Source organism: Argiope bruennichi, chromosome 1 (genome assembly GCF_947563725.1).
Source record: "Argiope bruennichi chromosome 1, qqArgBrue1.1, whole genome shotgun sequence".
NCBI lineage: Eukaryota > Metazoa > Arthropoda > Arachnida > Araneae > Araneidae > Argiope > Argiope bruennichi.
In genome coordinates, this window is record NC_079151.1 from 59,606,927 (window position 1) to 59,621,136 (window position 14,210).

General features: G+C 28.9%; 1 protein-coding gene across 1 annotated transcript in view; it reads left to right on the forward strand.

Annotated features, from left to right (window-relative positions):
• The first annotated feature begins 455 nt into the window (after nucleotides 1-455).
• Nucleotides 456-14,210, forward strand: part of LOC129970538 (homeobox protein Nkx-2.1-like) — a 57,434-nt gene continuing 43,679 nt past the window's right edge. Inside the window, exon 1 of the mRNA XM_056084467.1 lies at nucleotides 456-1,149. Coding sequence (XP_055940442.1) covers nucleotides 828-1,149 — 322 coding nt within the window. The 5' untranslated portion in view covers nucleotides 456-827. The remainder of the gene's footprint in view (nucleotides 1,150-14,210) is intronic.

Here is a 14,210-nt window from a genome sequence, read left to right on the forward strand (position 1 = left end):
CGATTAATTCCATCTGAGATAACGGCAAAATTCTAGAACTAATCTCTACTTGAGAAAGCATCAAATTAATTCGCCATACGCTGGTCATCGTACCATTTGTGGTCATCCCCCTTCATCCTTCCATCCAAAATAGTCCTCGTTCCGCTCTCGGATGCTTGGGAGGTGCTACAACGCGTGCTCTGCTTCCATTGATCAAGAGTACTCCGACAGACCACGCCAATAGGAAAGCGTCTCCCTGCTCAATCTCTTATTGGTTCGTTTGAGTCAAGTGGACTCCACCCCGTTTCCCGAACACCTTCTCCCGGTTTCATCTTTTATTCTCATCCGCTCTTCGCGCTTCATCTTCATTCATCGACTCTCGGTCCGACTCGCTTCTTCAGTTCGAGAAAAACCAAAACGGACAATTCCATTCCATTTCTCCAGCGGAGAATTTTTGCAATCTTTATTCATTTGAAACTTGCATTCTTTTTCCTCCGGAGAGAAAGATATATCGGACGACGTGTGACACCGGATCCGCGCATGCGCTCTCGTGGAACGTCAACGACTCGCCAAGAGCCCATTGGTCGTGCCGACCCCCCTTCTTCCCCACTTCACATCGTATCACGCACTCACACATACGAGTAGGTCAGCCCCAGCGCATGTAGTGCCGTCCCTGTAGACCTCGGTGTCAGTTTACTGCCATCAAGCCGAATTGCGAAGCGTTTTCAAGTAGGGAAGAGACCCGATCCTGGAGCATCCCCGGACACTCTTGAGGGGAAAGAAGATCTCCAGTGACCCTGAACGGAGGGGGCACTTGTGGAGGGGCCGAGCTCTGGCGTTGTGAAGCAATGTCCCTGAGTCCCAAACATTCTACCCCGTTTTCCGTGACCGATATACTGAGCCCACTCGAGGAAAGCTACAAGAAGGCCGTCGCAGCCGCTGCAGCCGCGGCTGAGAATTCAGGACTAGGTTCTGCCTACAGGAGTCCCCAGTCTCAAGCAGCCATGAACGTGCCCGTCACCAACCCTTACATGCACATGTCCCAGCTCTCCCACCCCAACACCTTCCCTACCCAGTACTGCAACGGGACGGACATCTCAGCGCATTACGGGGACGTCCGGCAATCAGCACCAGGATGGTACAGCACCACTCCGGACCCGCGCTTCGCAAGTAAGTCACTCTTTCATTCTTTTTCATTATTGAACCATTAACTGGTTATATTTTCTATATCATCTAAGTGAATGATACTTTCTATTTTGGTAAAGATGTACCATATTTATTACACCTTAGAACCCATGTAACACTTGATATGTTTATGGACAATATTGACAAATACTGGCTATAATGTTCGTTATGTTGAAGTTGATAGTTCTTATGTTGAAGATGTATGGAAATGATATGTGAATAGCTTAATTTCAGCTTACATGCTTAAAAATAAAATGGTTCCATGTGAGTAGGCCACGGAGATAGACACTCATATTAATGACTCAGTAGTCAAGCAGCACCATTGTTTATTTCTCTAAAGAAGCACTTGTAGTTACAACAGGTGAATATACTGAAATGTAACTATCATTTTTTTTTCTTTTTGTCATTGTCGTTGTTTATCATCTCCTGCTCATCATCAATATAGTGAATAGGAAATTTGAATCAATAATCATTTGGTATAATAATTTGTCTCCTAAATTCGAAAAGGATTTGGATGTATTAATCTGAGGAGAAATGTTTAGTCATATATTTTAACCGCCTATTTTGAAATAGAAATTTGAATGGACTTGATACAAATAGCCAAAAAATTATATATTATAACTAGATAATTATTTAAGAAAAAGTGAAAGATAAATCAAATGTTAGTCATTTATAGATATTTCGTTTTAAATTGCTTAGTTAGAAAAAAAATAAAAATAGTAACAATTTTTTGAATGGCAATCAAAATGCATTAAAATATTTATTTTATCTCTTTAGTTAACCCTATAATGAAACATAAAATTTCATGAAAGAAAAAATTTTTTTGATAAAAAGGTGAAAAATAGTTTTTAGAAATAAGAACAATAAAAAAGAAACCCTCGATTTTCTGGAGCAATTCCTATTTCAAAATGTCTCAAATAAAAAATTTTATCTTCTGAAATTACAATGGGAAATGAAACCAATTTTATTTTATGATCTTTTCATAATTTTACTGTCATGTATTTCCAAATTTGATATTTCTTGAAAAATTGTTAAAACTCTTAGTTTCAGATTGGTTGGAATTTATATATATATATATATATAAGTGTTTCTTTAAAACCTGACAAAGTTATCTCGGGAATACATTTAAGTAGCTTGCATTAGTTCATTTAGATGTAACCTTTTTTATGTCGGAAGCGATATCCATGTATCTATTGTCTTATAATAAAACCAATGTAAATTCAAAATTATTTATTAATTTTCATTTTGTGTTTCTGTCTGCGATTGCTATTGTAGCAAAAAGTATAATATAAATGAGTTTACTGCTAAATTTATTATGTTTTTCAGTTTCAGTTTCAAATGTAATAAAAACTTTTCTATATAACAAATATTAATATAAAGCTTAGAAATTAAAAAAAAAATATTTTTAATCCAAATTAATATCAATCTAAACAATGAATAGATTGATATGATTGTTTGAATTGTTTTTAGAGAGTTCGTAAGAATACGATATTGAATCAAGGCTTACGTAAATGAATTTGATTTTGTTAGTAAGGCTATATTATATTATATATTATATTAGTAAGGCTATATTATATTATATATTATATTAGTAAGGCTATATTCTATTTTATAATGTTACTGTTTCATTCATAAAGTGTTTCATGCAAATTAATAATTTTAATGTCATTTCTCATTTATCAAGATGCATTAAATATTTAATAACACTTATATAATATTTCCTGAAATATTTGGAACGTGCTTCTTGTTCTGTAACGCAATTTCCGTCACTTGCCTTTTTTTTTTTAATTTATTCTTTTTAATCGTTATTTTTGTTATCATTTTTTATTGTTTAGATTAATAACAGAATTAATATAAATTACGTAAAAATAATTATATAATACAACTATAAATTATATTGATAGTTAATTAAGATTAGATATTATAAATTATATTAGTATGATTATAATTATTTAAAAAATGTTACAGATGAAAGCTTTGAGTAAATAATTAATTCTATAGAGAGAAAGTGGGAGATTAAATAACTTTTTAACAGATTTTGCAGTTGGAAGTTAAATTTAATTAACTGAATATTTCGAATTTTGAAAAAAAGAATTCCGAATTAAAAAGTTGTTGATGATAGTATTGCCGGTATGAAACGTTGCTTAGCATAATTAAAAAGGCAAATGAAAAAGATTATTATTAAATACATGAAACAATGCATTGAAAACTAATGTTTATTGCTTTTTTCCCTATTTATTATCTATTATTTCTTTTGAAAAAACCTCCTTTAACAAATATTATCTCATTACAGATTTTTATCATGATTTCTTTCGATTTTTTAAAAATATTATGTATTAGCTGATTCTTCTTACATAACAGACGAAGTACTTGCACTAAATGTCAATATCCGAGTGCCCCTTGGTTTCACTAAAAATATTTTCCCAGATATACTTATGTAGTTTTAATTTTTTGTATATTTTTTTAAAGAATCGATGATTTTAAAATTAATAATTAAATAATAATAATTTTAGTAATTAATTTAATAATTTTAAAATTGATAAATTCTCTTTTTTTTATTTTATTGCAATTAAAATGAAAAAAAAAAAAACATCTTTATGAGATAGCCATCATCAAGAGATAAAATACTTGGCTTTTTGGGATGGTAAGTGAGTACAATACGTTATAGAAGAAGAGAGAGCTTTTGGAAGATTGTTGGGAAAGTTACAGAATCATTATTTCGTTGTGGCACGAATCCGTTTTTTTAAATCACAGTGATGCAAAAAATTGCATGTAAATGTAATAGAAATTTTGAAAAATGAAGTATACCCTTAAATTTCAAAACTCATTGTTGTGGATGCAGAAATATCTAGTTCTTCATATAACCTTTTTTTTAATTTGTATTTTTAAATAAAAAAAAAGTTTAATTGAATTATTTCATTTTTTTTTCCAAATAATGCCAGCGTTTTCTTGGCATGCTTATTCCTAATTCCGTTTTTCTCTTAACTGTTTCATTTTTTTATTATCTAATTAGATCAAAACTTAATTACTAATTAGATGTCTGGTTTGGTTAATATACCATAGAATACTTAAAGCTCTTGCAAATTACACGTCGTTTTCATATGGAATTATAGCTTCTTAGAATGATTTAATATTGACCTATAAATTTCAGAAGTGATAGATAATTCGATGCATGGTGGAGTCACCGGCCTGATGGATGTTAAAAGTTCTTTTTTCGTAATGTATAAATTTATTCTAGCTTCTAAAAGGATAATATGGAGCTATTATTTATTTTTTAGAATAAACAGGAAATATCTTTTAAATCCAACAAAAAACTTCTACATTACTATTATGATTTAATTTTTTTTATTATTTTCCTTTAAATTTAAAACTATGAAACTATTAAAAGATAAAATTGTTCAAACTATAAAGTCAATATTTGCTCATTAGTAAAATATTGGCTTTTCAGAATTACTTCAATTCATCGAATATTAAAGTTTAAAAATAATAATTTAGAAAACAAATACGACAAGGCTCTCATACTTATTAATACATTAAAGGGTGAAATTAGCAAAATAAAGTGGCATTTTTTTTTTAATTTAGAGAAATTATTTAATAAATTTTCTGTAATATTGCATTTTATTCGAAAATCTAGTTTTTATGAAGTTTTTTATTTGAAAACTTTGGCAATGGAGATATTAGAAATAAATTTAATATGACTGAGAGTGAAATTTTCGGTCTAAATTTTACAAACAACAAGCGTAAGCATTTCTCATTCCAAGAAGAAGAAAAATTAGCCTCCTATATTTTAGTTACATAAAAATAATGTAGCAAACTATATATATTTTTATTCAACTAACACAATCGTTCGTTTTTGCAAATGATTTATATCTGTAATTTTATTGTAAAAGATTATTAAGGAAAATAAAGGCACCACCTTTAATAAAGAAAAAAAAATACAATAATAAAAAATTAATTATTATAAGGAAAATTATTAAGAAATTATAATTTTAATATTTATTTGAATAATATTACAAATAAAAAATATCGCTTTTCTCATTTTATTTGAAATTTTTTAAAATTCATTCTTTTCTTCTTACATAGTTATCCAAACTTATGTTTTAGTTATTCTAAATTTTTTTGAACAAATTTAGAATAACTAAATCTATGTGATAATCTAAATCTAAGCTAATCTTGCATCTAAATCTACTTGAAGAAGCAATTTTTGTCCCCCTCCCCTTTTTTTTGTTAACATTGAGTGAATATCGACTTCCCTTGACTGGTTTCAGGCATTTTCATATTTATATAAGTATCGACCATTATCAATCCAGATTATTTGAAATTAAGAATTTCGGACTGTCTTTCGTCTCGCAAAGCTCCTTAATTCTTCTTTTTATTTTCCTTTTTTCTTTTCCCAACTCGAAAAGAATTTTATGTTTTCGGTCAAATGTTTCAATCTAAAATTGCAAAGACTTTTGTTTTCAAATACAACTGACGCTGAGATAAAATTGTATTTCCATTTTCAAGTTGTGCCTTTTATACTGTTATAAAAGAAAAGAAACAGAGAAAAATGAAAAAGAATTTGGGTGTTTAATTTTACATTTTCATATTTTTCATGATTTTTTAGCAATTATATCGAAACAATCCAATAATACTTTTAAAAGTGTTCGTGAAAGTATGATCCAAAATAGTTCTTGAAGTTTTCTAAAAAACTCCTCGTTTTTCTTTAAAAAAAAAAGTTTATTATTTTATTTCCGCACTGAAAGCAAATCAATAAAGTCCGCTTTCAGCCGTTTAGAAACAATTCAGAGGAGCGGAGGAGGGAATTTGTTCGGAATGAAAAGTTGAGATACATCTACCTTAAAGTATAATGATTTCGAAAAAAAAATATTTATTATAATGAAACGGATAGACTAAGTAATTAAATGTAGCTCTTAAGCTTGAGCGGCACATAAAAAGTACATAGAATTGAGACATGTTTACGTTTATTTTCCATCCATATTTATTTATTTTGATTTCCTAATTTGTTGAATACGTAATTAAAAAGATTTTTTTTCTGATGAAGTCTAAAAGTACTTCCTTTCAGTTCCTTATTAATTTTAATCAACTTCTTCGGAATCTATTCCTGCTGTAGTGGATGCCAAATTTAACTATGGCATTTTCAGTAAATATAAACTTTTTAGATAATTAATTACTTTTCTTTAGTTATGAACTTTATATTCATTTATGAACTAATTATTTCAATATTTGTGTATGTGTGTATTACTGTAAATTTAATTATTCCTGTGATTATGTTTAATTACAGATACATACATAGTAATCACCAATTATTATATTTATTTTAACATATATATTATATTAATGATTGAATAGTTATATTTTATCAGCTAGCAATATTTCCAATACAATCTTGGGTAAGGTACGCTTTATACCAGTTATTGTTTAATAGTTGGTATTTTTATTTCAATTTAATTTTTTAACTAATTTTAAAATTAGTTTTTTAAAATTTTATTTACATCTGTATTAGTTTTAGAGTTTCCTTTAAAAGTGAATTCAAATTTCCATTTCTATATTTATCACTTATAATTTCATTTAAAAATTTAAAATTAAGTCATTATCTTTAAAGCTACTTAAACGTTTAGACATATTATCGATTTCATATTCCAAACGAAGTCTCAAATTTTCAATAACTGACACCTGACCTGGAAAAACTTACTGGTCGATCTTTTAACCGCGATCACTGAAGCATTGATGAATAGTAAACAAAATAAAATGTAATTTAATGTTGTTACTTAGCATGTTTTATGGCCATATCTTTAACCGAGATCGAATTTTATTATTAATTCAAACAACCATTGAAGAATCTCGCAAAAATGTATGTTTCCAAAAATTTCTACTTCATTTTTGGAGGCTTCTTATTTTACTGTTAAAAAAATCATATTTAAGTTTATTTATTCAGTTTTTAATTTTACAAAGAAAACAATTAAACAATTACATTAATACAAATAAGTTAGCATTTTGAATTGCATTTAGTGATAACGATCTGATATTAATTTTTACATGATATGAAGATGTGTTTCTCACAGCACGTGAAAACTGATACCTCTGATCTTCGGACCTAATTTTTAATATTATTCATGGCGCCTTGTCCATCTATAAGTTTCATTTGTAATTTCTATTCATACCGTTTAGTAATGTTTAATGTGGAAGTCGTTTCACCACATGCTTACAAATTACATAACATCGGTTAAATAAAGTAGTGGGAAAATATTAATGAAAGAAGTTATTTCTTTAAAAATCTGTCTCATTTCCTATAAAAGTTTCTAATTTTTGACATTTTAATAGCAGTATTAGTAGATTCACAAACATGGAAATAATAAATTTGAAAAAGGAAATCTGCAAGCGTTTATCATTTTCTATATAGTTTATATTTTAATCATTTTGTGCGATGAGATTGTAAGGTTGTCTTAATTCCTAAAATGCAGCATAAGTTTTAAAAAATATATAATATTTTTAAAGCGTAAGCGTAATTGCAATATAATTGCACTTTAATCGCTGAAAACTGGATGCAGTTATAGGGATGATAAATCATTTTTAGAATGATTTAAATATTTAAAATAAAGGATTTGTTGACAACTCCTAAAAAAATTCAGGGGATGATGACGAACATCTTATGCTTCTTCTAGAAATCACGAGAACTTTAAAAGTTTGAGCTATTGGAAAGTTGTTGTTATTTAATGAGTTGTTTGTTATTGGAAAACTATCGATTTGATGTTACTCGTTTGATTTGCTAAATCAGTGTGTTGTGTTGAAATTACACTCGATGTTTAGAATTCGTAATCTTGCATCGGACCAATAAAATCTAAGTTTATAGTCTTCTTTCCCATTTCATTCTGAAGTGATCTCACTTTTTTGAGACTTTGAAATATCTCTGTCAGCAATTTCATATTGCTGAAAATAAGCGATTTTCTAAAATAAAATCATCATTAAAATACGTGTACTTTTTTTGTTCATAATTGATCGTTGACGCGTTAAGTACTCTTTAGAGATGATTCCTTGCATATTTTGATCAAATGAATGTTTGGATAATCAATACTTGATTTTGTAAATATATTATTAATTCTTATATGATTGAATCAATTGATTTAATGATTATTTAACAGTGCAATTTATAGATTCAGTAAGAATACTAATTCCGTTTCCACTTAAGGCTTCGATCGCAGTTTTGTATGAAAAGAGAAAAGATAATGAATTGTGTCTATGCCTTGATGGTCTGTTAGCACAGTCTCAGGAAATGAGTGTATATAAAGTCTAATTCTCTTGACTACCCGTTGTTATATGCAGTCCTGGTATGCATTAAATATATTGATATACTTGGCCCTTTGCGGTTATGGTGAGAAAATTAGTGCCTCGGTTTTTCTTCGCCATCGAATCAAGGTTCAAAATTGAAGATTTCTTTCAAAATAATGCTTATAGTTTCAAAATAATAATAATAACATAACTAAATTAAGGCCGAAACTTGTGTTAGATTCCTATTTAGAATTTAAATTTTGTGTACTTTGTTTCAATTTTTGGCTAGTTTAAATTTTCAGCTTCAATAGAGAGACTTCAACATTTCGTATAGAATCAAAAGAGAGTTAAATTGCGATGTGGCCGATTTATCTTTGAAGATAGAATAATTTTTATTTTGAAAAGGAATTTTTTTAAAATCATCTTTAATAAAATTTTTGCTTTTATTCTTCATAAAAATGTTGGAAGATGTTTAAAAGAATACTCAATTTAAATTCCACAGACAAGAAGAATTGTTGACACGTTAACATTTCTTTAAGTTAGAGAGGAGAAGAAAAAAAACCAGAAAAAAAATTCTTTTAACTTTTTCATATTAAATCTTTTTAAGAGAATATAGTTTGAGGTAGTTTATACAATATTTGAAAATTTTGTTAAGTACTACCGTCTTTATAAAATTATATACTTTTGAAAATATTGCACCAAGATATCGTCAAAAGATATATAGCATGAAATTTTAAAAAAGAAAACTCTCTACAAAAATAACTCACTATACGACTGATACTTTTGCGAAAATTTATGTAATTTCGTAGAATAAATTCACAATGATAAAAGATTATTATCGAGGAATACAAAAGAGATCTAGCATGAAATTTTAAAAAAGAAAATTTTCTACAAAAATAACACTATATGACTTCTGAGAAAATGTATGTAAATTCGTAGAATAAATTTGTTATGACAAATATTATTAACAAGGCATATATCACAGCTACGCAATCACAATTAATTCACCGTTGATAGTGAATTAGTATGCTGCATTCAAAGAGATAAGTTATTAAGTTATCAAATGATATGGACAACTGATAAATTTATATTCTAATTTAGAAGCTGGACGGTGGGATTTAGCTGTTAGTAATTTCCGATTCAAACTGAAATTTGAATAAATTAAATGGAATTCAGCTTCCTTATTATAAACTGCCCTATATATGAGAAGTTTATTGGGAAAATTTGTGCTACAATCCTTAGTAGAAGAGAAATAATTATTATAAAGCGCTATGCTATTAGAAGCTTATTATAAAGCGATTAATTTTGAAAATAATGCAACATAAAAAAAAAGCTTCTGTAATATTTATGATAAATTTCTTTTAGAATGTGACATTTTCTGAGGAATCCCCATTGTTTAACTGTACTCAGGTATATTCTTTGAATTATCTTTTCATAGCAATTGCAGTTTTTAGTCATAGATAATATACATTTATAAGTTATATAGTCCTTGGAATAGATGATTAGAATTAATAATTTTTGAGCAAAGAGGTTTTATTTTTGACTTCTAAGCAATGTTCTTCAAATGGAATAAAAATAATTACATTGAATTATTTTTAAAAAAATCTAATGTATTGGAAATTAAAGCACAATTTACATTTATTACAACGTTAGAAGAAACTGTGACTTTAAATAAGCAAAATTGTTCTTAAATTCATAAAAAGGTTTAATACACGCATTGGCTCTTTATATGTTTCCAGAAAATTGTTCCAGCAAAATTAGAATCTAATTGCATTATTTCCTTAAAAAATCTTTTAAAAGTTGCCTTTTAACACTATATATCTTTCCATTTTTCTGCTTAAGCATGTTGAATAGAACTGATACTAGTATTGTCATTATGAAGCGATAGAATAAAATATCTTTAAGGTGCTAAAATCTAAACTTTTAAATTTTAAAAAGTTAATATTACAATACTTTGCATTATTTAGCATTTCGTAGCGATTACATTCTTTCGCAGCATTTTAAAATTTTAAATTTATACTTCTAAAATATTTAAACATCAGATTTAAAGGACATCTCAAAACGTGTTTAAATAATTGGTATCTCAGAAGTTTTTGCTTTGAAAATCATAAAACGGAAATTTAAATTTGTATTGTACTCGCTGTTTATAAAAATTATTAGAAATCAATCTAAATTCAAAAATTGCTAAATAGATAGAATAAAATTATTAAATTATGTATAAGGAGGATAAGATAAATATTTTTCGCAACTGTTTCTATCTTTTGAATTTTCACTTTCATTTAAAGATAACTACATACAGAAAGTAAATTTCGATACAATTTAAATTATTAAATATTCTTTGTATCAGGTATATTCTAGAAAACAATAATATGAGATAAATGGAGCTATGATTCAGTTTCTAAGAAGAATTTAAAAAAAAAAATAGCGAGAAAAAGGTTGAAAGCCGGAAAATATTACAGAAAGAACAGGGGGAAAAAATATAAATTTTCACTTTGAACTATTATTCTTTTCAACAGAAGGGGGAAAAAAATCGTAGAAAATAAAAATTAAATTTCAATTTATCAATGAAAAGATCGATTAAAATATTTTAATAAAATAGTCGAAAGTCGATTAAAATATTTTATTTAAATTTTAATAAAATTTAAATAACGAAATCTACGTGATGAATATATTTAATATTGTGAATTATTATTTATTAATATATTATTATTTTATATTATGAATATATTTAAAACAACATTGATTTAGTTTAAATAAGTTAAAATTCGAAAATGAATCAGTATATAAGAGGCATCCAGAGAATTCAGATCGCATAATCCAAATTATCCACTGTGAAAAATCGAAGAACATTGCGCACGATACAAATAAGCTGAGTTAGCAAAAAAATTCATGAATTAAGTAAAAAAATAATTTTGCAAAAGAATTCCATTTACTGGTTTTAATGCTTCCATCCAGCGTCTTCAGTCTATTTTTGCTATGCAAAAGGAAAACATGCTATTGAAAGCTCATCCTTTCGTATGAAATCTAGTAGTCTTCGTTCCACCCGTGCCCAAGCTCAGGGCTCTTTGCACAGGTGATACCCGATCCTGCTGAAAGAGGAAGAGAACGGTTCCACTCCAGGGGCTTCGAATCGCATTTCCTTTCGCCGCCCTTGCCAGAGAGCAAAGAGGATGCTCCACGACCCATCCTACCCCAATCACCGTGATCCATCAAGGGGTAAAATCTTTCCCTGAGATATGAAAGAGCTCAACCACCGCCATCGCCGATTGTAGCAACCTTTCTCTTTCCTAAATGATACTTCAGCGATTGTTGCCGCTGCGCATGGTGGAAATCCAAACCACAATGACCCTTGTATATCTTTTCTCTCTTGTTGTGTTGTTTAAACGCTATAAACAGCTCCCTTTTGCCCGTGCCTATGTATGCATGCACGCTTAAGAGAGAGAGCGTATCTATTTTTATATACATACACCCATCCGGAGTGGTTGAAAAGAAGAGCATCTAGACTCGTATGTGGCTCAACTGTTACAACATCCTTTTGGAGAACTATTCTAGGTTAAAGGAGAGAACTGCGAAAGGGTCCTCCATTCCTGGCCCTGGTAATTCCTTCGAGTATATTAGAGGGCCACTCAGCCATCCGTTTGAGGGTCACTCATTGGGTGCTGAGCATCTCGCGATGCCTCTTCACACCGTAGAAAAGGGCTTTTCTTCGGCGCCGCCGTTCAGAAGAGGGCACGAATCGCTTGCCGGAGGTGGGACGTTTTTTAAAACGCGTCACTTTACTTCATCACCTACTGGAAATTTTTTTTTCCACACACCCGATCCCACTTTATTATTGGTGGTATTATTATTATTATATTGGCTTTTTCTATCAACGGGTTATAGCTTAGCTTTTTGCACCTTCGAGTGTTGACGAAGTGGGATTTTTTCGGTGGACAAAAACAGCTTGAACAGCAGATTTTTTAAATAATTTTTTTTCCTTGACTTTCTTTCGTAATTTAAAAAAAAAAGTCTTATAGCTGTCGTGGAAAAGTTCTTTAGGTTTTTGGATGGGTACTAAAGTAGATTCATCCGCCTGTTGTTTAACCTACTTAGTTTGTTTTTAATTAAAGATATTTTTTATGAAAGTTTTTTTTCACTTTATCTTCAATTTTTTTTTTCTTTTTACAAAAGCCAGTGTCTTGCTTATTGATCCTTATTAACGGAAATAACCATATATAATTCTGGAAGATACCCGCTGATGATAAAAATATTTTTCTCTCGGTTTTTTTTTTTTTTTTTTTTTTTCACTAATTCAAATTTTATTATTTGTCTTTTACGAATTAAGTTGTTGCTTATTTAAAATTAGCAATGATTTCGTTATTCAAAAATTAATTTATGGGGAATTCAAATCTTTCTCTCACTTAAAATCCAAATATCCAAATGAAAATTTAACATCCAATCACATAAGAAACCATGTTAAAAATATTTGAAGGATTTTAAAACCATTGAACAAATTCATTGCACAAAATCATTATTGAGAAAAATTTAATTTATAGTATCAATATATATATATATATATATCAGTTTGTTTTACCTCCTTCACACTTTCCGTTTATTCATTATCTAATCAAGTGCCCCTTACATTCGAAAATATACTGTCTTACTACTTCAGTTAAGAATCCATAGAATACTTGAGATGTTTCTGAATTATGTGTAATTTTTGCAACGAATTATAGCCTCATAGAATGATTTGATTTAAATTTATAAATTTGAGATTCGATCTGTCTAAGAGACGATGATTAGGAGATTCGAAAAATATAATTTTCAATCCTGCATGTAAAGTTATGATGTGTAACCAACGAAGTTTTTTTTTTCAATTACGAAACTTACATGATGGTATATAAGTTTTAACAATATTTCCATCATAACATTTAAAAATATAAATAAATTAAAAGGTTTAACTTATTTAACAAATAAAAATTTCGATTCAATTCGATTAAAAAATGTTATTTAAAAAAATCTAGCCTATGCGTTGTTTTTTTTAATGATTTTCGATACATAATAAAAAACCGATCGTGAATTTTCATGTAAGAATATAGAGATAAGATTCAAAATCAGACGAGCTTAAAGATTAAATGTATTACGAATTGTTACCTACTGAACAGTAGGCAAATCAGATGGCATATATTTAAAACAAGGAGAGAGGCCAATTTGAAGAGGAATTATGTAATAAAATTGGCTGATGTCCAATCAGGAAATAGCTCGAAGTACCGCTCTTAAACGCAGTCGAAACAATACAAGTACACTCAGGACAAGCGCTATCGGAAGATGAATTGACTAGAATGCTATTCAATCTGCTTCTACGAATGAGCGACTAGCAGTTAGATTATTTTTCCAAACTAGGCTCAGACTCTGTAGTGACAAGGTTTCCTTTTTTTTTTTTTTTTTTTTTTTTCTCCCCTTTGTGCCCCGTGAATGTCTTTTTTCCATCAGTTTCGAAAAAGTTAGTACATTCTTTTCGCCTTTTAGTCGGAGTTCAGAAAAAAAGTGAAGTAAATGAAAGATGACGCACATTTTTGACTTTTTTATTGAAATATAGACCTCAATATTAATAAGGTACGGTTGTGCATATTGGTTGAGTATACGTAAAGCTAATCACGCCACAAGATAACTCATTGGTATTCATTGAAAATAGTTATTATAATGGAAATTTAAATAGAAGGGTATCAATTTATAGATAAGTTATATACAAAATTATTTATCTTATTCTCATCAGGCTAATATGCGACCTGCTACCA